The sequence below is a fragment of the Colletotrichum navitas genome, assembly GCF_030913465.1.
Source record: "Colletotrichum navitas strain CBS 125086 chromosome Unknown LY79scaffold_38, whole genome shotgun sequence".
NCBI lineage: Eukaryota > Fungi > Ascomycota > Sordariomycetes > Glomerellales > Glomerellaceae > Colletotrichum > Colletotrichum navitas.
The window spans coordinates 68,639-89,007 of NW_026850584.1; the positions used below are offsets into that span (position 1 = coordinate 68,639).

At 56.6% G+C, this 20,369-nt stretch overlaps 5 protein-coding genes and 1 non-coding gene across 6 annotated transcripts; 4 read left to right on the forward strand and 2 right to left on the reverse strand.

The window, feature by feature from the left end:
- The first annotated feature begins 546 nt into the window (after window positions 1–546).
- LY79DRAFT_t155 lies at window positions 547–628 on the forward strand. The gene has a single exon. It is a non-coding gene; the product is annotated as a tRNA-Ser (tRNA).
- Window positions 629–1,823: 1,195 nt separating this feature from the next.
- Window positions 1,824–3,994, forward strand: LY79DRAFT_688804 (peptidase family M20/M25/M40; the record flags this gene model as incomplete). Its single annotated transcript, XM_060564701.1, has 4 exons — window positions 1,824–2,398; window positions 2,556–3,537; window positions 3,586–3,775; window positions 3,840–3,994. The coding sequence occupies exons 1-4, from the start codon at window positions 2,064–2,066 to the stop codon at window positions 3,992–3,994; spliced, it is 1,662 nt and encodes a 553-aa protein (XP_060413065.1). The 5' UTR covers window positions 1,824–2,063.
- A 157-nt stretch (window positions 3,995–4,151) lies between these two features.
- On the reverse strand, window positions 4,152–9,699 carry LY79DRAFT_633995 (WSC domain-containing protein). Its single transcript, XM_060562222.1, has 5 exons — window positions 9,270–9,699; window positions 7,811–9,157; window positions 5,198–7,751; window positions 5,066–5,145; window positions 4,152–5,017 (listed from the first exon to the last, which is right to left on the reverse strand). Exons 1-5 carry the CDS (start codon window positions 9,348–9,350, stop codon window positions 4,319–4,321), a joined length of 4,761 nt encoding a protein of 1,586 aa, XP_060413066.1. The 5' UTR covers window positions 9,351–9,699; the 3' UTR covers window positions 4,152–4,318.
- A 2,120-nt stretch (window positions 9,700–11,819) lies between these two features.
- Window positions 11,820–12,646, forward strand: LY79DRAFT_240048 (uncharacterized protein). The gene has a single exon (XM_060551736.1). It carries the CDS (start codon window positions 12,083–12,085, stop codon window positions 12,536–12,538), a length of 456 nt encoding a protein of 151 aa, XP_060413067.1. The 5' UTR covers window positions 11,820–12,082; the 3' UTR covers window positions 12,539–12,646.
- Window positions 12,647–13,142: 496 nt separating this feature from the next.
- On the forward strand, window positions 13,143–15,381 carry LY79DRAFT_240054 (uncharacterized protein). The gene is made up of 2 exons (XM_060551737.1): window positions 13,143–15,100; window positions 15,150–15,381. The coding sequence occupies exons 1-2, from the start codon at window positions 13,459–13,461 to the stop codon at window positions 15,164–15,166; spliced, it is 1,659 nt and encodes a 552-aa protein (XP_060413068.1). The 5' UTR covers window positions 13,143–13,458; the 3' UTR covers window positions 15,167–15,381.
- A 1,268-nt stretch (window positions 15,382–16,649) lies between these two features.
- LY79DRAFT_556902 (uncharacterized protein) lies at window positions 16,650–18,560 on the reverse strand. The gene is made up of 8 exons (XM_060558051.1): window positions 18,179–18,560; window positions 18,074–18,099; window positions 17,972–18,008; window positions 17,841–17,911; window positions 17,754–17,776; window positions 17,515–17,674; window positions 17,331–17,440; window positions 16,650–17,237 (listed from the first exon to the last, which is right to left on the reverse strand). Exons 1-8 carry the CDS (start codon window positions 18,441–18,443, stop codon window positions 16,706–16,708), a joined length of 1,224 nt encoding a protein of 407 aa, XP_060413069.1. The 5' UTR covers window positions 18,444–18,560; the 3' UTR covers window positions 16,650–16,705.
- Between the last annotated feature and the right edge of the window lie 1,809 nt (window positions 18,561–20,369).

The window sequence follows — 20,369 nt, forward strand, 5'->3', positions numbered from 1 at the left end:
CTCACTAATGGACTTCTACGCAGAGAGAAACGACAGAACCCGTCATCTCCAGCCTCTCCGACCTCAACGCCGAGCTGTCTGCGCCCGTGATGACCAGTTCCACAGGACAGCGCCGGCCCAGTCCTGGACGACGTTTCAGTCGTCGCATTGTTTCATCCATGTACAATGTACGTGAGGGCTGCGTCCGTTCCACATCCCGCTCTCCCCCCCTCGCGAGGCCAGGGCCGCCCGGCTCGCGGTGTCGGGCTCGTCGCGGCTGAATATCATCCCGGTCCTGCGGTTCTGCGCGCGGCGAATGCCACGGTGCGTGTGTGCGATGATCGAGTGCATTGAGGAGGAGTCGGGCTTCCTGCGCCGCGGCGAGGCTGAGTCTGTGACGCTCACCTCTCCGAGAGGGAGAAAGGTGTCAGTATAACCGTCTAACAGACACTCTTCCGGCGGTAGCTGGTGGCTAGTGGGACGTCATGTGGTAGAGGTTCTTGAGCAAGAATATCAGCTCCTCAGGGCATCTCCACCCCCAGTTGTCCACCTCAACAGGGATTGTCCGGCGTTGTGGCAGAGTGGTCTAATGCGCAAGACTAGAAATCTTGTTCCTTCGGGAGCGTCTGTTCGAATCAGGCCAACGTCGACCTACCTTTTGCGTTTTACGACGCCTATACATTTTTATTATTCTTTTAAAAAATACATCTATATATTCGTTGAATATCGATTGTACGAGTCGCAGCGTTTTGCCGCATCGCACGAACATTCTCAAGCCCTCAAACGACCGAGGTCCGCGGCCCTTGTCGCGTTTTCTTTTTTGTTTTTTTCCCAGTTTCGAATGACACTGGGGAACCGGCCAGTACCAAGCTTGATCTACTCTGCGCGTTGCTTACTGTCAATGAAGGCATACAACAAATGGCCAAACTCAATCCACAGAACAACAGCCGTCGCGCACCGCGCCACGCCTGCCCCCCCGCCGGACCCCCATGCCGAAACCGGCGCCGTCACGAACCGTCATCCCGGACCTCGCACGGGACCAATAGTCCGGCGCGACCGGCCATGCTCGGCACTTGGCTCACGAACCCGTCTTTATCGCTTCACCCACTCTCTCTCTCTCTCTCTCTCTCTCTTCATCATAATGTGGAACGCACCCCTCCGAAACTGTGCACCTCAACCCAACCGCCAAAGATTGCCGACGGCCACCGTCCCCGTCTCCCTCGCCCACCGGAGGATCCCCGACATGCCTCCTCTCCCCCGCCACCTCCCCAACACCGCCCAATCACGTCCCCCGTCCCGGCCTCCACGCTCCGATAAGGAAGGCGCACAACACGTTGCCCGCGGCGTCTGCCCGACGATCCCGTCACGTCAATCCCCCCATTCCCCCTCCTCATCCTCCTCCCCCCCAAAAAGACTCCCTACCCCTTCTCCCATTACGACCATGCGTTGCGACCCTCTCACCCGCATCTCCGCATCGGCACCGGGCTCCCCATTATCAAGCAGGCCCATCTCCCCCCCCCTCCCTCTTCCCCCTTCCGACTCCGAAACGCGGCCTTGCTTCGGCAAAGCCTGGGGGAGGGAGTGAGGGACGAAGAACGGTCTAACACCGCCGTTATCAACGCACTGCTACCCACAGCCTACTCCTTGGAGAGATAGACATGTCACCAAACCTCCTATCTCGGCCGGCCGGGGGAAGCCTTCTCCTCTACGGCTCGCACCCAATCGTCCCCCCACCCCCAATTGGACAATGAGGGGCGGGTTGATAGGACCTCTGCTGTAGACCGGATAGCTATCGCGCAATGTCAGGACCAGTGTTCGTGTGATGTGGGCGCGCGCGTCGCATCCTTACAAGAATGACGTCTTCCTCGATACTGCTGTCCAAGACCCTCCTTCCGCCTCCCCCCTTCTCTCCCAATCTCTCCGGTGACCGTTCCGTCGTGCCCGACCTACCTGCGAGAAAACAGAGGTCGATGGTGTAGTAGTCCGAATAGCTTCGCGAAGCAACGCCCACCGGAAAACCTCAAATCTCACAAGTCGCCGTCCTCCCCTCCACCAGCTGAGGCCTTCAGCCAACCCTTTCCGAGATGCGCTCCCACACGCTCCTCGCCCTCCTCTCGTCGTCCGCCCTCGCGTCCGCCAACTCCCCCTACTACCCAGGGGAGCAGATTCCCTTCACCGCCGACACCACATCCGACTTCAAGTGTGACCTCCCGCCAGTCGTGAGCCCCTCCGACGGCCTCCCCTCCGCCAAGGACCTCTTCTCCTCTCCCGAGGCCATCCGGAAACAGGTCGAGCGCCACGCCGCCATCGTCCGCGTGCCGTCAATCTGCTACGACGACCTCGGCGACTTCGACACCGACAAGCGCTGGGACGTCTTTTACGACCTGCACGATGTCCTGAAGAAGACATACCCCGTCTTGTAAGTCCCCTTTCTCCGTCTATCTCTCCCCCCCCCCCCCCCCCCCGCTCAGGTACAGAACCCAATCACTCCGACGGGGGGAAGAAGAAAAAAGAAAAAAAAAAAGAAAAAGGGAAAAAGGGAAAAAAAGCCTCTGACAAAAAAAACCGCCGCTCAGCCATGACCGCGCCGAGCTCGTCAAGGTAAACACCTTTGGCCTCGTCTACACCCTGCGCGGCTCCGACCCCTCCCTGAAGCCCCTTCTCCTCGCCGCCCATCAGGACGTCGTCCCCGTCGCCGACGCCGCCACCTGGACCTACCCGCCCTTCTCCGCCCACTTCGACGGCGAGTGGATGTGGGGCCGCGGCGTCTCGGACGACAAGAACTCCTTCACCGCCCTCCTCTCCGCCCTCGAGACCCTGCTCTCCGGCGGTTGGTCCCCCGCCCGCACCATCATCCTCGCTTCCGGCTTCGACGAGGAGTGCTCCGGCAGACGCGGCGCCGGCCACATCGCCGCCCACCTCGAGCAGACCTGGGGCAACGACAGCATGGTCCTCGTCCTCGACGAGGGCGGTATGGGCCTGCAGCAGCTCGACGACGCCACCCTCTACGCCCTCCCCGCCGTCATGGAGAAGGGCCACGTCGACGTCTGGCTCGACCTGCACGTCATCGGCGGCCACTCCTCCGTCCCCTTCCCCAACACCGGCATCGGCATCGCCTCCGAGATGGTCGTCGCCCTCGAGGCCCACCCCTACTCCCCCAAGCTCACCACTGGCTCGCCGCTGTACGAGCACATGGTCTGCCAGGCTCGCTACTCGCCCGGCGCCCAGCCGCGCATCACCGAGCTGCTCGAGGAGGGCGACCTCGACGCCCTGGCCGCCGAGCTCGTGGCCATCGACCGCCCGACGCACTACCGCCTGCAGACTTCGCAGAGCGTCGACTATTTCCAGGCCGGCCAGAAGATCAACGCCATGCCCGAGAAGATCCGCGTCGGCGTCAACTACCGCGTCGCGCCCCAGAACAGCATCCTCGAGATCCAGCACAATGTCGTCGGCCACGTCAGCCGCATCGCCGAGAAGTACGGCATCGCCGTCAAGGCCTTCGAGGGAGATAACGACTACGAAGAGTACGCGAAGCGGCACGCCAAGGAATTCGGGTCCGTCGAGAAGCTCGTCGACGACGACGACGCCGTGAAGCCCCTGTACGAGGTCGACTACAACGGCACGCTGTACCTGAGCCGCACCCAGGCGACGCAGCCCGCCCCTATATCGCCGACCAACGGCCCCGTCTGGCACCTCTTCTCCGGGACGCTGCAGTCTACCTTCGCCTTCGACGGCGGCAGAGTCGTGCCTGTCGGCGAGCTTATGACCGGAAACACTGACACGAGACACTACCTGAGTAAGTCGGACACGATTTCACGTGCAAGCTAGAAGTGAGTGTGTGATGAGCTGATCGCGAATAGGCCTTACGCGCAACGTCTACCGCTTCGTGCCCATCCGAAACGGCGCGACTCTCAACGCCCACACCATCGACGAGAGAATCAAGATCAGTGCACACATGGAGATCTTGAGCTTCTACTACGACCTGATCCGCAACTTCGATGCTGCAGACATTTAGCGCAGTACGCCAGCTTCTTCCGTGAACTATGCACACCATCTGTTGCACGGCGTCACGCGCTCCGCTCCAAAGCAGTAGCTCCTTCAAAAATCAATTGAAGGATATAACGATTCTCGTGCGAGGCGTAAATGACTGAAGATGGACATGTTATGAGCAAAAATAGTATCTGTTTGAAATGAAGTCTAAATATGCAAATGACTCTGGGCATCCAATCTTTGGGAATGCCTGGGTATGTACTGAAAAGGAAAATGACATGTTGAGATATTTAAAGCCTCGTCAACAGGCGTGATTATGCAATTAATAACGAAGCATCCCGAAACCGCCTCAGTTCACTGTCCTAGTGACCAGAGGACCACCCGTTGTTGGGAAAGCGACAGGCGTTGACAACGCGTACAGGTCGAACATCTTGGGCCCGCCGCAATAGTTGGCCGTGCCAGTGGTGGTGGTGACCTTGCCATCTGTGGTGAATGTGCTGACGCTGCCGTAACAGTAGTTCTTGCAAGCCTTGTTTCCAACCAGCGAGGTGACAGCAGCGCCCTTGAAGTCGAAGGTGGCGCCTCCGTAGCACTCGTGGTGGTACTCGAGGAAAACATATGGCATCTTCGTTGTCGACGTCGGCGAGTTGCTAAACTTTGAATTGGCATAGTCAATGCAGAGCTCGGGGGTGACGCTGTTGTTCGCGAACAACCCGGGAAGCGCATGGCCCGTGTTGCTGTCCTGGAAGCAGCCGACGTAGTAGTAGCCGTTAGTGGCTGTAGCCACGGGCCCTGTTGTTGTGCTTGGTGCCGTGCCGCTCGAACTGCTGGCTGTCGTTGATGCTGGAACGGTTGGTACCCTACCGGTCGATGACGCAGTAGAAGAGACAGCACGGTCAGATAAAAGGCTTGACGACCTGATGATGGTGATGGAGGATGAACTCGAAACCGCCGAGCTCGTAGAGACCACGATACTTGAAGACGCGCTGGAGGCAGGCGAGGAGAGTTGGTAGAGGTCGAGACGGCTACCCGCACCACAGTATTGGAACTACACACATATTAGCATGAGCCATGCCGTAGGCATTGGAAGATTTACCTTGTTTCCAGCGCAGAGCATATTGCACTCCGCGAGCGGAGCGGGCACAGATCCGGCGTTGGTCGAGTTGCCGCAGAAACCTGGAGAGTCGTGTCAGTAAACAAGTGAGAATAATAGACAGAACGTGCTCACATTCGCGGCCGTACTCGACACCCATGAATTTCCATCCGTCCATGGAACAGAAGGAGGCGCAATCTTCGACGGTCATTGTATCTGCGGCGGTGAACTTTCCGGTCAACGCGCGGCCGTTGACGCCCTCTGTCTGGCAGCCCAGGAACTTGTAGTCGTTTGCTTGCGGCACATGCTGAGGAGCACTCGGGACCTGGTTGGGGACCGTGTTTCTGTAGACTGAAAGCCTGTTTCCTGCTCCGCACAACCCAACAGGGGAGCCTACGCATGACGCGGAGCATTCCTGTTCTGAGGTTTTTGTCTCTGCTGCTTTGACATCCCAGCCGCAGTAGCACTCGCGGCTGTACTCGACACCAAAGTAATTGAAAGCGCCGCCATTGAATGCGCCCGTACTGCAGAATGTAGCGCACTTGTCCAAGGTCATGTCATCGGTAGCCGAGAAAGCTTCGTTCAAAAGGCGTGTGTCGTTGACAAGGTCTTTGAAGCAACCGGCGTATTGCCACTGTCCATTAACGACTTCGGGCATGCGGGGGTTCAGGGGTGACATGACCATCGTTGACGTCGGGCTCGACGAAGAAATTGTGGAAGTGAAGGTATACGAAGCAATGGTGCTTGTGGTAGTAATGCTGCTGCTGCCGCCGCCGCCGCCGCTGCTGGATAAAACCGAAGAGCTGGCGAGGCCGCTCGAAGAGAAAACAGTCCCGCTGGAGGACAGCGAAGTTGACGTGGCTGACGAAAATACGCTGGATGCCACGGAGCTGGATGCCCCTGTGCTGCTGCGAGCCGAAGAGAACGCGCTCGATGAGGTGGCTGGAATAACCGTTCTGGAAGATGCAGCCATGGTGCTAGACGTCGTCGCCACCCGCACTGACGAGCTTGAGCTAGGGGCATTGAGCGACCTATAGAAGCCTTGGATATCGAAAGAGGTTATGTCTGCGTACAGGCTCATGTGTCCGTTGTCACCGCCGCAAGCTTGAGTATCATCGCCCGTGCAATCAAAAGTGCACAGGTTGAGAGACTCCTGCGTATAGGTGGAGGGGTTCTTGATGTTTCCTCCACACCAGCATTCCTGATGGTATTGGACTCCAGACAGAATGAAGCCTCTGTCGAGGCAAAGTCCCTGACACTGCTGGAGAGTGTTCGTCTTCTGCTGAGCGGCGTTGTTCACCGAGTTCGCTAGGTTGCGACCGAGATTGGTAGTGTCTTGGAAACATCCGACCCACTGATAGCGCGCGGTCCCGTTCGTGAGAAGAGGTCCGACTTGCTTGGTGACAACGGTGCCCTCAAAAAGGATGTTGTGTAAACCGGAAGCCTTGCCCGTTACAGGGTCGTTGCCATCGGTGCTGATAGTCCACAGAGCGCTAACAGGCTGGGACGGGTGGTTCGGCTGGACAGGGGCTGCGTGTACGCCAACACTGCCTATCGAACATGTGCCCGGCGGAACTTGTGTCCCTTCAGTGAGCTCGTGGTTAGGGTTAAGAGCAAACAACTGAGGCGATGCAGGTGGCTTAGAGATGGTTATCGTTAGAGGTGCACCGCCCTTGTTGCAAACACGGATCTGTTTATCGACCAAGGCGCCGGCAAGAACATTTCCAAACGTGACCTTGTAATCCGAGAGCGCGTTCCAGTTGCCAAGACCGTCTGCCAGCTCAAATGTCACGGCGGGCGGGTCGTTGACGGAGCCGCTCAGCGTGAGAACAGCCGTACCACCATTGGACCAGATGGCTATCTTTGTCGTGTACGACCCAGAAGCCTGCTGGAAGAACCGAAGCGGGACAGACAAGCTTTGGCCGGATTCAAGGGAGGAGCCAGCAGCGGGGAAGTTGGACGACGAAAAGCCGGAGCCCAAACCGCCATCGGCAGTGATATTGTTGTAAGTGCCTGCATCGTTTTGCCAAGCAAATCCGGTAAAGGTCAGAGTAGCGTTGCCCACGTTCTGCAACAGAGCTGTGCCAGTCAAACCATCAGGAGCGTCTCGAAGCACAAGCCTTCCAAAGGCGATATCGGAAGGGGTCGCACTGAGGAAGGGGCCTTGTTTGACAACAGTTCCTTGGAGTGACACCACAGTGGTTGAGGCGTAATCTGCCGATGCGCTAATGGACAGAGTCAACGAGCTGGTGAGGAAACCAGGAATAGCCTTGACGGCTGGGTTGGAGAGGTCCCATGTCACATCCAGCGAAAAGGACGTGCCCGCGGCCACAGCGCCCTGTGGCAGAGTCGAGTTGGAACACGTCCACGAGGGATCCGAAACAGAACAGCCATTGACTTTTGTGAGTGCAACGTTGGCCTTACAGCTGACTTTGGCGCTGGCGGTAGATCCCATCTCGAGGGAGCCAAACTCAACCGGGCTGGTGCAGTTCACGGCAGAGTTGACGGGAGCTCCAAAGCATACGAGCTTGTTGTTGTTGGCGTGGAAGAAGACGCGGCCGTCTCCGAAGACAGGACGCTGATACTTGTTCGTTCCCTGGGACGACGGGAGAGTGAGAGGAACCATGACACCATCCTGAGGAACGGCTCGGAAAGCCATGAGACCGGTGTTGACATCGGTGACCCAAACCTGGTAACTATTAGTGAATCCGCCTCATCGCGCCCATAGGGTAGGGAGGTCATTCTTACAATTCCGGTACCTAGTCCTCCGTTGTCAGACGTGACAGTAATCTGGCCGACACCGACTCGACCGGCGGAGACCCACGCTGACTTTCCTGCAAGACTGAACTGGGGCGCGCCCTTGGAGTCGAACCCAAGCTTGTATGCAACGAGACTGCCACCGATAGAGGATGCATAGATGTAACCACCTTCGGCGGGGTAGCTACCAAATCCACCATAGAGAGAATTCCCGAGCTCGATGGTCTGCAGGACGGCGTCCCCGGCATCTGGCGCTTGTCGAAAACCGCCGAGGTTGTCGGCATTCACCACGTAAGTGCGGCCCTTCTTTCCCGCAGTCACACCGATCCGGTTGACTCCGGCGCCCTTGAAGACGGAGGGGTCCAAAACGGCCAATCCGGAGGAACCAACGTCGCGATCGCCGGCATCGAGGCCGATGTAGTCGTAGGGTTGGAAATAGTCGATCACGGAGAGCTTGCCAGCGGCGGATAGCTCCATCCTCACAATACACTCGTCTAGCGTCGACATGGGAAGCCTGCCACTCGCCGGCACGTTGCCATTGGCGTGTCCTTGGCCGTTTCCGCTGACGAAGAAGATGTTGTTGCCGATGGTGGGCAATCCCATGCCGCTCTGCCAGATGCCTGCTTTACCACCCGTTTCGTTGGCCAAGTCGAGCGGCTGAGGCTTCGGGGCGCCCGGCGCGGCTTCGGTCGCCCACATGCTTACTGGACCGACGCCCGGGGTCTTGCTGACCGAGAGAAGGTAGCCGGTGTAGTTCCAACGACCGCAGTGTGATCCAAACGCCGCAACGATATGACCGTTGAGCTCGGTCAAAGACGGCCGCTGCAGGGCCACGCCACCGACGAAATAGCGGGAGGGATCATTGTCGGCATTCATACCATCGATGAGAACCGGAAAGCCGGCAACGTCTTCGAGGCTGGGAATGCGAATAGCGTACATCTTGTAGACTCCATTGGCGGTGCCGGAAGTGGTCCCGTCCTTGTAGCCTTTGGAGAATAGGTACATGATGTCGGTGTTGGGGTCGATGATGGGAGTGCCAGTGACACCAATCCAGTCGGGAATGTCGCCGCAGTTGCTGTCGGCGGCACTGAAAGGAGGCTGAAGCGTCCTAGTTGTCAACACACTGCCCGTCTTGCTGTCAAAAACACGGACAATGTTCATCTCGGAGGCAGTGATGACGAGCTCTGATTGGCCATTGGGCGTATATACAAGAGGCTTGGCCAGCCATTGTTCTTTGGCAACAGGGGATGTAAACGTCCATAAGTTCATGAAGCTCGAAGAGCCTGCGACGTTGGGGTTCAAGTTGTGGTTCGGAAGGTAGCCTGATTGAGGCAGATCCTATTATGAGAAAGGATTCAATAGTTAACAGGCGTTCAGGGAACTGGCACACCAAGGTCTCGGCCAGTGCCGAGATGCGAGGCGGTAAAAAACTGAGGATTATAGAACTTACAGCGTCACGGTAAGAATCGGTCGAGGCTAACGAGGCAACAAGCACTGGCAGTGAAGCCAGTGCTACAAGAGACAATCTCATGGCGGATTATCGAAAGGCAAGAGGAGTAAACAAGTGAATGCCTGCTTCGGGAAGTGAAGGCCCAAAGATGCCTTGAAAGAGCGGATATGGCGGAGCACCTGTTGGTTGCATAATGAAGAAGGTCCGGGGGACAGGGTCAGTAATAAACAAAACGCAACGAGTGCCAGGCGCGCAAGTCGAAAGCAGAGCGCGGCAAACAGCCTCGGACGCGGAATAAGACGGTCGCCATCGTATCGTGCTGTCAAGGGCGTTGCTGGTAGAAGACACGGTGCGGTAATTAGATCGACCACGAGGGCAAGGAAGCAAGACGGCGACGCAGAGCTCCCGACTTCTACTACATGGTTCAGTTGGCACACACACACACACACACACACACACACACACACACACATGCCTCGAGCGGGCTGAATTGGGGGTCGCGAGGTCTAGTTCGGTAGGGATGGTGCAGACGCGCCCAGGCCTGGTTTGATTAGGGCGAGATATTGAAGGCGCCAGAGACATTTCAGGGCAAGCGAAAAAAGCACAGTTGGGCAAGCAAGGAAACTTGAAGAGGGGTGAGGTTCGAAGGAGCGTCCAAACAGCAGATTGAGCAAGCGCAAGCACCGAGCGGGGAACATGGTGCGTGAAGACTGGAGAGAGAAAAAGAAGCAATAATCGAGACACGGATAGTATCCAAGGGAGCGAGCTGGGGCTAGGCGCGGTGACTGCTCACACCCATGAGCCACCGAGGGCGATGTCTGCCACGAGAGCCACGAGGAGAGCGTCGTCGCATCGAAAGAAGACGAGACTCGCGGGAGAGGCCATGCGAGAAGGCAGGGATGCTCGGACGGCGGCAGATGGACAAACAGTGAAAGACATGGCAACGCAGTCTGTATCCGCGGCGGTCATGGCAAAACGGGACCCGAATCGAGGTGGGGTTCGATGAGATCAGATCGGGCAGTCAATAGCAGCCACATGGCGCCTCGTCCGCCGGGTAAAAAGAAGCTCGTTTGGTGGTGCTGTTAGCGTTGGCGTTGCGGACTACTCTGCTGTCACAGCCGACTAGAGCGCTCTCGCATGTGTGCGTACGTGTTGCTGGCGCCAATGCAGAAGTGCAATGGGAGTCTCGTGGAGGGAGGTTTGAATTGTGGTTGATTCGACTCGATCGTGTCTGTCTAGCAATACGTCCGACACGCGGGTGACTAGTGGTCACGAGTAGACTGGGCGGGGGAGATGTTTGGTGTTGGTCGGCGTGCTTCTTCCACTATCGGCAATGGGATATCTTCGAAGGTACATCCGGGTTGAAGACAGACATGGAGAAGAAGCAAGTAAACGTCGTTGGGTTGGGTTGTAACATGACACACAGGCGCGTAGCGGTGGAGCAAACTCCGAGCTATGGATGAAAGGGAAGGAAGAGCTCGGGCTGATGATGCAGGTCCGAACAGGGAAGGAAGCTTGGGGAAGAGGAAGAGATTGGGTGGCTTGCTCGCTTAGCCCGATGCGGCCAAGCGCCTTTCGCACCTTGGTCGAGGGAGGAGCATGCACGTTGTGCCTGCCGCAATTGCAGCTGTGTCCTGCAAGGGCGGCTGTCGGAACGAATGACACCGAGCCCGATCGATCACCATGAGACCGACTATTGGAGGCTGCAGCCGCAGGCAGGTGAGCAACTTCTGTTTGACGTGGACACGGCCGAAGTCCGTCCCAATGGAAGGTAATCACCGTCCGGTCTTTCCATCCAGAGGCCGTGGCACACCTCCCCGTTGGCCCTTCCGTCCCACGTGGGTGGTTCGAACCCTTCCTTCAAGGCAAGAGCCATCCATGCTGTGTTACTGGCCATGCATATCCCATTTCGGCCTCACCTGCAGTTAGTTCCCTCGCATCCATCGTTCCTTCCTGAATCATGACAAGGCTGACTCGACTTGTTTCTTATTCTTATTTTTATTCTTATTTTTATCCTTATTCTTTTTTTATCGCTCTTGCTCCTCTTCGGCGTTGCCCCCCCCCCCCCCCCCCCCCCCCCCCCCCCTCCTTCCCCCATCGTCATATCTCTGTTTGCCTTTCGATTCGGTCAAACAGCAACCACCGCCGACACTTGTTGATCTGTTTTTGTTTGTTTTGCCTGCCTTCAAGCCCAGCTGAGCTCGACATCTTCACCCGCCGCTTCTCAACACGCCGTGTTCCATCAACCACACACACAAACAAACCAAAAGACGTACAAACACACATGGCCCAGGCGCTGATGAATCCCAAACATTGGACTCACTTTGATCCATATCGCTGCGACATGGTGATGCGCGCCGCTCGTACGACGCTGCGGCCCGCCCGCTCGCCCCTACCGCGCCCTGTGCTCACTCTTTGCCGCACTTTCAATTGCTCCCTGACGCCTTTTGCGCAGGGGTAAACAAACAACGCACCTCGCCGACTCTCGTCCCGCCCTTCGTCGCATGTCGAACTAGCCTTTCAGCGCATCTGCTTTCTTTTCTAGCGAACAAGACTCGTCCCGTCTGCTAGCACGAGCTGGCCTCGACCGGTACCGCGACTCGGGGTCAGGCCCTTTACCACCTCGCATCGCACTATTGTTTGCCCTTGCCGTCTTTATTGATTTCTCCCCATTTGTCAACTTTACGTGTCGATAAGTTGGCAAACCACCCAGTGGCCGAAGTTCCCGGTCCCGTCCGACCTCTGGACTCACCCCTGAGACTGGCGGTACGGCGGCGGTGGGGCACATCTACTCCATACAAATTTTGGTCTGGATGCCTTCCGCTGTTGGCTCAAAGATTTACCGCTTGTATTCGGCGAGGCGGCGTACAGACTGTAAATATACGCGTCATGGCCCCAAATATTCGCTATTCTCAAAGCCGTATCGCCTTCGAACGACACATATATGTCCTGACATGTATCTGGCCAGTTCCGATGCACCGAGTGCCGAAGGACGAAACAAGGGCCATGCCACCTTGCATCTCAATAGACTCGGGTCCATTTTTCCTCCACCGCGGATGTCGGCTCGGCCCACTCTTCCTATCCGTGTCAGGGGAATTATAGACAGGTCTTCCTCCTTTGTCGTTTCGAGCCATCTGCCAAACTGCTTGCACATCGATGCGTTGACGGCAGGCAGGCCTGCAACGCCGGCTCAAGTAACCAGCCTTACGAATTATGTCTCCTGCATTGCATTGCTGGTACACGATGTGGTGAGAGTCAAGGCAAACTGACTGCAACTACCCTGATAGCTGTCTAGGTGCTGCGCCTGCTTCAACTCCGCTTTTTTCTTTCTTTCTTTTCCTTCTTTTTCTTTTCTGTTTTTTTTTTTTTTTTTTTTTTTGGCGAAACGGCGTGTCGTCTCCCTTTGCGGCATCGGCATCCATCACACGTTAAAACCGCATGGCAATGCCGTGGCTTACAAGCGCCATTTGAAAATGGCTTCCGCCATCAACCGTATTCTCGACCGGCTTTGTCTCTGAGAAGGCGCTGCCATCTTTCTACCAAAAAGTTGGATTAGCACGCGGCCTGTCAAGAGTTCAACCGGCCTGTGGCGCGTGCTTCCGAAGATTTTCAACTTGTTGCCTCGTCCATCGTTGCCGTAAGTGCCGGGAGTGGTTGCCAAGATCATGTGGCTGCCATCGTCAACCTTTGTCCCGGCCCACTATAGCACTTATTACCTCGTTGTTCGACACATCCACCGCGGCCCCTTTACTATGTTTTCTTCCATGCCATAACCTACAACGAGGTAGACGGTTTGTTATGTAGTTGCTGCGCTCCTTGTTCGTACCGCTCAGGGATAGGTCGCTTCGATCCGCCCCGCAAAAAGGGGATGCTGTGTGTTTTTGAGCTAGTGATCCTCGCTATCGAGTGGAAACCCCCTTTTTATATGATACGAGCAGGCTAATGGCTGGTTTAGTCACGGCAGTGCAACGTCAAGGATCTACCGCGGAAGGTGGAAAGAAGGAATTGAGCCATTCCATTATCCTCTTCGGTCGCCTACGTCTGCCGGGGCGGCTCCATCTTTCTCTCCTCCGTCATCTTTCGAACCACAGCAGAAGGGCGATCAATGACCCCCCGCCTACTCAGCACCAGACGACTCAACCTTTTATTCATCCGAAGCGAGACGACGCGGCCTTGACGGAGACGAGGAATGTTTGCACGCCTTGCATGGGTATGGCTCGCAGCCACCTCTGTCTCGGGAGCCTACGTGCAATGGCAGCACTGCGACGGCCCGGCAACCCATCTCGATGTCTTCGTCCCAGGGAGCGTGTCCGCCACTTTGGTGCCGTCGAACGACGGCCGCGAGAATCTTCTTACCCTGCGGGCTGGGCGGTGGATAGAAGCGGCCGAATGCCAAAAGCTTTCTGCTATGGTGCCCGCCGCGACAATCCAAGTCAAAATGCTCGGGCGGTCTTCAGCATACCGCACCACAACAAATGCGACGTGCGAGAAACTAGACTTTTCCAAGAATCGGGCCTCGCCCCTGGCACATCCCGTCAGTCTCTACGTATCCATTGCCAACGATATTGGCCCTTTGCCCCCGTTGTCGACCTTTCACATCACTTTCCATCTGGAGGGGAATGATTCAGAAGAGATCACCTGCCAACAGGCCAACATCACACCGGCTCTCAGTCCAGCCATCTCCTCCGCCATCACTTACTCGGCGTGGGCTCTCTTCATCTTCGTGCTCCTCGTCGGCATCGCACGCTCCGTCTCCAGTACCCCGATCAATTTCGATAATGATGAACTGCGCCCAGTTCGGTCAGTCCTCCCGAATGTCGGGGACTGTCTTCAGTACTTTCAGTTCATTTTTTTGACTGGTGGGCTCAACCTGCGGTACCCCGGTTTCTATCAACCCGTTGTCAGTCATCTCAACTGGTGGTCTCTTGTTGTCAACGGCCCAATCACCCATGGGCAAGTGTACAAAGGTGTGGAAGATGGGATCTACGTGCTGAACGGCACCTATGGCGGCACCTATGGTTTGGAGTTGATGACCCAGATTGCTGGCGCCCCCATGTCGATGGACACCTGGCTCAACATGGTCATTCTTGTGTTCACCGTTGCAGCTAGCATTGCCTTGGTTCTCAGGGTCTCCTGGCTTGTGAGCAGGAACCGCAGCTCAGACAACAGGCCGTCTCAATCGAGCCATGGGATGCGGCAGGCCTGCAACCGTACCTTGCGTGTCGTACTGTCGTACTTCATGTTTCCTCTGGTGGCTTTATCCTTTTACCAGCTCGATCAAGCCTCGTGGCTGCCTGTTTATCACACAAGTCTGGCCGCCACGCTCATCGTCGCTATCATGGCTGCCTTTGTCTGGCTCGTTCGGCAAATCCCAACACGCAACCTAGGCGCTCTCCTCTTCGACAGCACCAAACGATACAGACAGCTGCCTCCTTCCGAAGACTTCCAGCGGCATGACGAGAGGTTCATTTTTATCATTTTTACTCTCACTTTCGTTCGGGGCGCTGTCGTTGGCGGGTTGCAGATTTCCGGCGTGGCGCAACTGGCTGTTCTTGGGGCTTGCGAGCTGGTTTTGCTTGCTAGCATTGCCGGGTTCCAGGCGTACTCGACATTTTCGGTCGGAAGCATCGCAGCTACCATCAGGCTCTGCAGCTTGGTGTTTCTGGTCGCTTTTCTGCCTGGAATTGCCACCACCGGTATCAAGAGTGCCATCGGGTACTTGCTCCTAAGTATTCATGCCGGTATGCTTGTGCTTGGGTTTCTCGTCCCCGCAGCTTGTGATCTTGCCAACATCGTCAAAACCTGGTGGACAGCGCCAAAGCCCGATGTAGGTCTCATTTTCTGCCGTCATCTTCCCGTCTAACACTTGCACTATTGTAGGTTTACGGGCTTCGTGAGCTACGTCGGCGTGATATGTCGCCATCAAATCTGGCCTCCATGTATACTACTGCCAACGAGCTCGACACATCATATCCAGAACCGCATGATGTTGAAGAGCCCAACGCAGTCTCCTTGCGGCCGACATATAGGCCAGGCAGCCCCAGCACTATGCGCCTGAGCCATTCGACCGCTTCAAGTCGCTACTTTCGATTACCACGGTCGAGCGCATCCCTCTCATCTGCGGACCATCCACGCAGCCTCGGCTCTTCCCTGTACAGTTCCTCCAGGACGGTTTCGACCTCCAATTCCATCACAGATATGCATTCTATACGACACTCTCCACCGATCGTGAGTCCGACCCCCTTGTCCGAGTCAATCTGGGAGGAGGTCAGCACAACGTCGCAAGCCTCGCCTACCGATGTAGACAGCGGGCCGCTCGGCCCGCGATGGAACGACTATTCCTTCCGGGAGGCAGATCTTTATTACGGCGCCCCCCGTGCGCCGCCTGGGGGGAGGGCTTCGGAAGAGCTGCCCCGGCCGCCTGCTCCTCGCCCGTCCTTCCGCTCCTCGTCCGGACTTTGGGCCAAGGTCACTGGGCAGGCGGGCGCCTCCGAGCAAGGTTTCCGGGTCTCTCGCTCACGGCCGCGCCCGGAAGTAGGCTTTGTGGTCGTCAGACCCGACAGGCCGAACAACCTCGGGGACGGTCTGGGTGACGGCGCGGTGCGGAGTACCTCTTCGAGCGCTTGACGGATTTATAGTGGGTCTACGAAGCTCTGGTGTCAAACCGATGAGTTTATTGCGTTTGGGACATGCCCGAACGGGCGTTGTAAAGGCTGAAGCGCGATGTGCAACTGGGAAAGGCTGGTCAAGGGCAACATTGGCTTCTGGAAATTATGAGCGATGCCTCCCTACGACACGTGTTCATCATGGCCTATATGTGGCATTTCATCAAACAATCCCTTAGTGGTTGCGGAACTTCGTCATGGGAGACCTCAAGGGCCAGCTTCTACGTTCCGCCGCGGTCCGTTGGTGACGAATACGTGGTGCCGAGCACATCAAATCTACCGATGGCACGAGAAGCTCGGTCGAAAAGCAGGCTTCAGAGCAGTTGAAAGCCCTGTGGCCACAGAGAAAGGCTGTGTGAGGGAGCAGGGGCGGTGAAGTTTCAATCAGAGGGAGGGGGGGGGGGTTCAGGGATGTCGGCAGGTTTTATACTACATAATACTGTTACATACATAGCACACACTCTCTTCTAACGACTGGGAACTGGATAGCCACGACGGAAGAGGGCAGCCGACGTTTCATAAAGGAATCCGAGTCACAGTCAACCAGGAGAGGTTGTACGATGGGAATGCCATTAAATCGTCAGGATATGGCTACCAATGGATAGGCCAATAATATCCAAAAGAAAAGAAAAAGGAAAAAAAGGTCGTACCAGAACGAACACGCTCGCTTCCGCAATTTTGAAGAATGGAAATTGGTATCACAGTATCAGCCCACTACCCTTTTTTTTTTCCCCTTCCGCAGTTCCGCTCCCTTCCCCCCTCTCAAACACTCTATCTGCTGTTATTGGTATCGGACCAAGTGTCTTCGGCGTCGTGCGTTGTGAGTAGCAGGTGCGTCTTCTTCGTGATGGCCCCCTGGCCCAGTATGTTCTCGGTGCTGTCGTCGGCCTTCGTCGCCGAGCTCGCGGCGGTGGACGAGTCCCGATCGACGCCGGCACCCAGCGGGTGCATGCTGCTGCGCCTGGTGCCCCAGGTCTGCAGCACGTACCGCGACGACGGCGTCTTGGGCGGCCGAAAGACGCCGCTGCTGCCGCCGCTCGCGCTGCGGCTCTTGGCGGCGAAGTACTTGACCATGGGCGCCAGCGGCGGCACGCACGCGATGACGATGCCCACGCACGTCTCTATGACGGACCACTGGATGGACCGCGCCGAGTCCAGGTAGTTGGAGAGGCTCGTGATGGTCTGGATCCGGATCGCCTGGATGACGGTGACGAAGACGCCGAGGATGAAGAGGCCGAGGAGCACCGCCTTCTTGCGCCGCTGGATCTGGGACTTGATGATGACGGGGAACGGCAGGAACATGCTGTTGAGGCGGAGGCGGGAGCCGCCGTTTGTCAGTTTTTCTATCAAAGTTGGGAGTCTTTTTTTTTGGAAAGGAGAAGAGTAGGGGTCTTACATCAAGACGTCAAAGACGATGGTCAAGGACGAGAACGTCAAGTAGAAGGCCACGCCATCTGCGCAGTGTCCCACGTCGGCGGGGATCGACGGGTCGTACTGCTTCTCAAACTGGTTGTTGGGGGGAGTCAGCCAGAAGACACTTTTCCCCATCGCTTCCCGGGATAATGTTTCTTCTCCCTTACCGGTGTGCACAGGAACACGAAGACGAGGAGGAATGCAATGTGTGCCATCGTGCACGTCACCGCGACGATGATGGTGCCGATCTTGTAGCGGCCTTCTGGGAAGAAGCGCAGGTAGGAGCACAGCAGGCTCATTTTGAAGCCCCAGAGGCCGACGACGTAGCTGGAAAAGAAGGGCGGCCATTGTTAGCCGAACCCGAGCTTGGGAGACTCGTAATTCTGGTGCCGCGATCCAGACTTACAATGGTGCGCCTATGAATTGCAACTTTTTTTTTTAAGGAAAACACCGTCAGCACGACTCGCAAGCAGAGGCGGAAAGGTTCTCTCACCTTGCCAAAGGACAAGACATTCTGGTCGGGCATGTTTTTCAGGCTGGTGATTCCAAGACCCCATTTCGTCTCTGTGTTTCTGGTTAGGGGGGGAGAACGGAGAGTAGAGGGTTCCGTCGCAGATGTCTTACGGATCACGGTGCATATCGCATAACCACAGGCTCCCAGCTGGGTGAGGAGGGAAAAGTCAGTATCAGAGACCATCAAGACGGTGATTTTCGTGTCGAACCTACCCAGGAAATGACAATCATCCAGTCATCTGGGACATATCATATCTTCGTCAGCGTTGGCCTCTGTGCGGCAGGACTAGCCCCCCCTCGATGCTTCCAACAACGTACCATATCCAACGGCCTTGACCAGCGTCGTCCGGACATACAATCTGAGGCAGACGAGCAACAGCGCAATGGAGGTGAAGATGACGCAGAGCGCGGCAATCTGCGGCCCGCTGGTCGGCGTGTCTGCTGACGTGTTGTACGTCCAGGCCGCCATGATGCCCGTGATGGGAGATTCGATGCCCCGCTCGTCCTTTTTTTTCTTTTTTTTCTTCCGTTTTCTATGCGCGATGTCTCGACGGATCGGCGGGATACTGGGAGAAGGGGCCATCTATAAACAAGGACCTTCACCACAAGTCAAGACGTTCGAGAACAGCGGGTAGACGGGAGGGAGGAGAGAGAGAGGGCCACACGCACTTCGGTTAATGCCATAACCCTGCCTGACGGGGGGAAGGGGGGGAGGGCAGAGAGAAACAAGCAAATCCAACGAGCGTTCTGCTGCCCGCGTATCAAGAGCCGTCTGCGACCCCTGCGGGTTGGTGCGGCAGGCCCTTGCCTGCATTGCCTGCTCGAACGCCACTGCACGAAGGAGGCGTCGTCGAGATTGCGCTCTGCGGGTGTGATGCGGCTTGCTGAAGAACTCGGCGCGCCGGGTTCCCCTCACAATCCGCTGGCAAGGTTTCATTGTTGTTATTGCTATTGTAATTATTATCATTGTTATTCTCCTTGTTCTTATTCTTGTATTTCCTGTTACATGGAATCGTGCTGTTTTTGCTATCAACAGTGTTCCATTTTCTCAACTTGGTGGGAAAGGGGATGTGAGAGAGGGATCGGAAACGAACCCGCGGCTGGATGGCAGGCCGTGCTCGAGGGACTTGACCACACGGACTGCCGCGCACATACGACAAGTGATCTGCACCCCAAGTTGCCGAAACAAGACATATACTCTCCTCCCAGCAGCCCACACACATACACACACACACTTAGAGAGAGAGAGAGAGAGAGGTAGAGGGAGGTATAAGATTAGACATTTATGACACGCATGAGACAGAATGCAGTCAACCCGGCCTTGCGGCGGCGGTGGCCCGACCCCCTTCTTGAAGACGATCGTGGTCCGTGAGCCTTGGGCACGCCGTATCCAAGACGAAATAAAACAGAGAGACGGAGTGATGGGATGCATTGCTTTCTTGTCCATTAGCTTATTTGGCGGCGTCAAAACCGGGGAGGGGACTCCCCAGGAAATTGATACGTCGCATTCGTAAATCGATCAATCAACCATCGATGAGACATTCCGTCTTGATTTTGAACGTTGAAGTGCCCTGTCCCAGGCGCATCGACGGACACCACCTCCGGATCCTACACTCTCATTGCAGAGAGAGAGAGAGAGAGAGAGAGAGAGAGAGAGAGAGAGAGAGAGAGAGAGAGAGAGAGAGCATAGCGAAATAAGCAATCAGCCAGGGATCCCCTCGAGGCCTCAATAATTCAGACGGACGGGGGGTGTCTGGCCTTGTAGGGCCCCCTCCCAGTTTGATCCCTTGCCCAAGGTTCGTCCGGGGATATCAAAGCCCCCCCCACCTCTCCAGGGGTCCACGAGTCAAGCACCAGCATCGGGCTGGGTTGCGGCCAGCCGGGTGGAGCAAATCGGAGGTCCGGATAAGGCGCCGATTTTGTGGAACCACCCCGGCCCGTACCCTTGCCGCTTAGCCCAGCCCCCGGGCGGTCCCCATCGCCAAAGACGAACGACTTACGGTCTTGGGACTGTTGGTTCAGGGTTACAACGGGCGCCACAGAACGAGGGGGGGGGGAACACCAAAGTCCACATCTTTCTCATTCGTCGAGCCGTGGCGTTTGTCTTTCTTTTTTCTTTTCTTTTTTTTTCTTTTTTTTTCTGCAAGCAAGGGGGGGGGCTGGGAAGACGTTGCCAATACTTTTTGTACCTTTCAACAGAGTTTAATCCCTCGGCTACCCCTCCCCTAGTAGTCGATAGCCGTCGGCCCTTTGCTCCTGATCCGTAAAAAAGACCGCGACCTGGCCAGGGTGAACCGGCACCGCGGCACGGGCGTACGGGGTTGCTGAGCTTACCGCTCCCCGCGCCGAGCGGAGATCATGTCCTGAACGGTGCAAAAGCGCGCAGAAGTGCGTACTATGTAACCCAAAGTGGGAGAATGTCGGCTTTCCTCCTCTCCCCATCACTCGGGTCCCGTCCTCCTCTGGCCTCCCAGCTGCCATGCTTACTGGGAGGTACGGATGCAAAGGC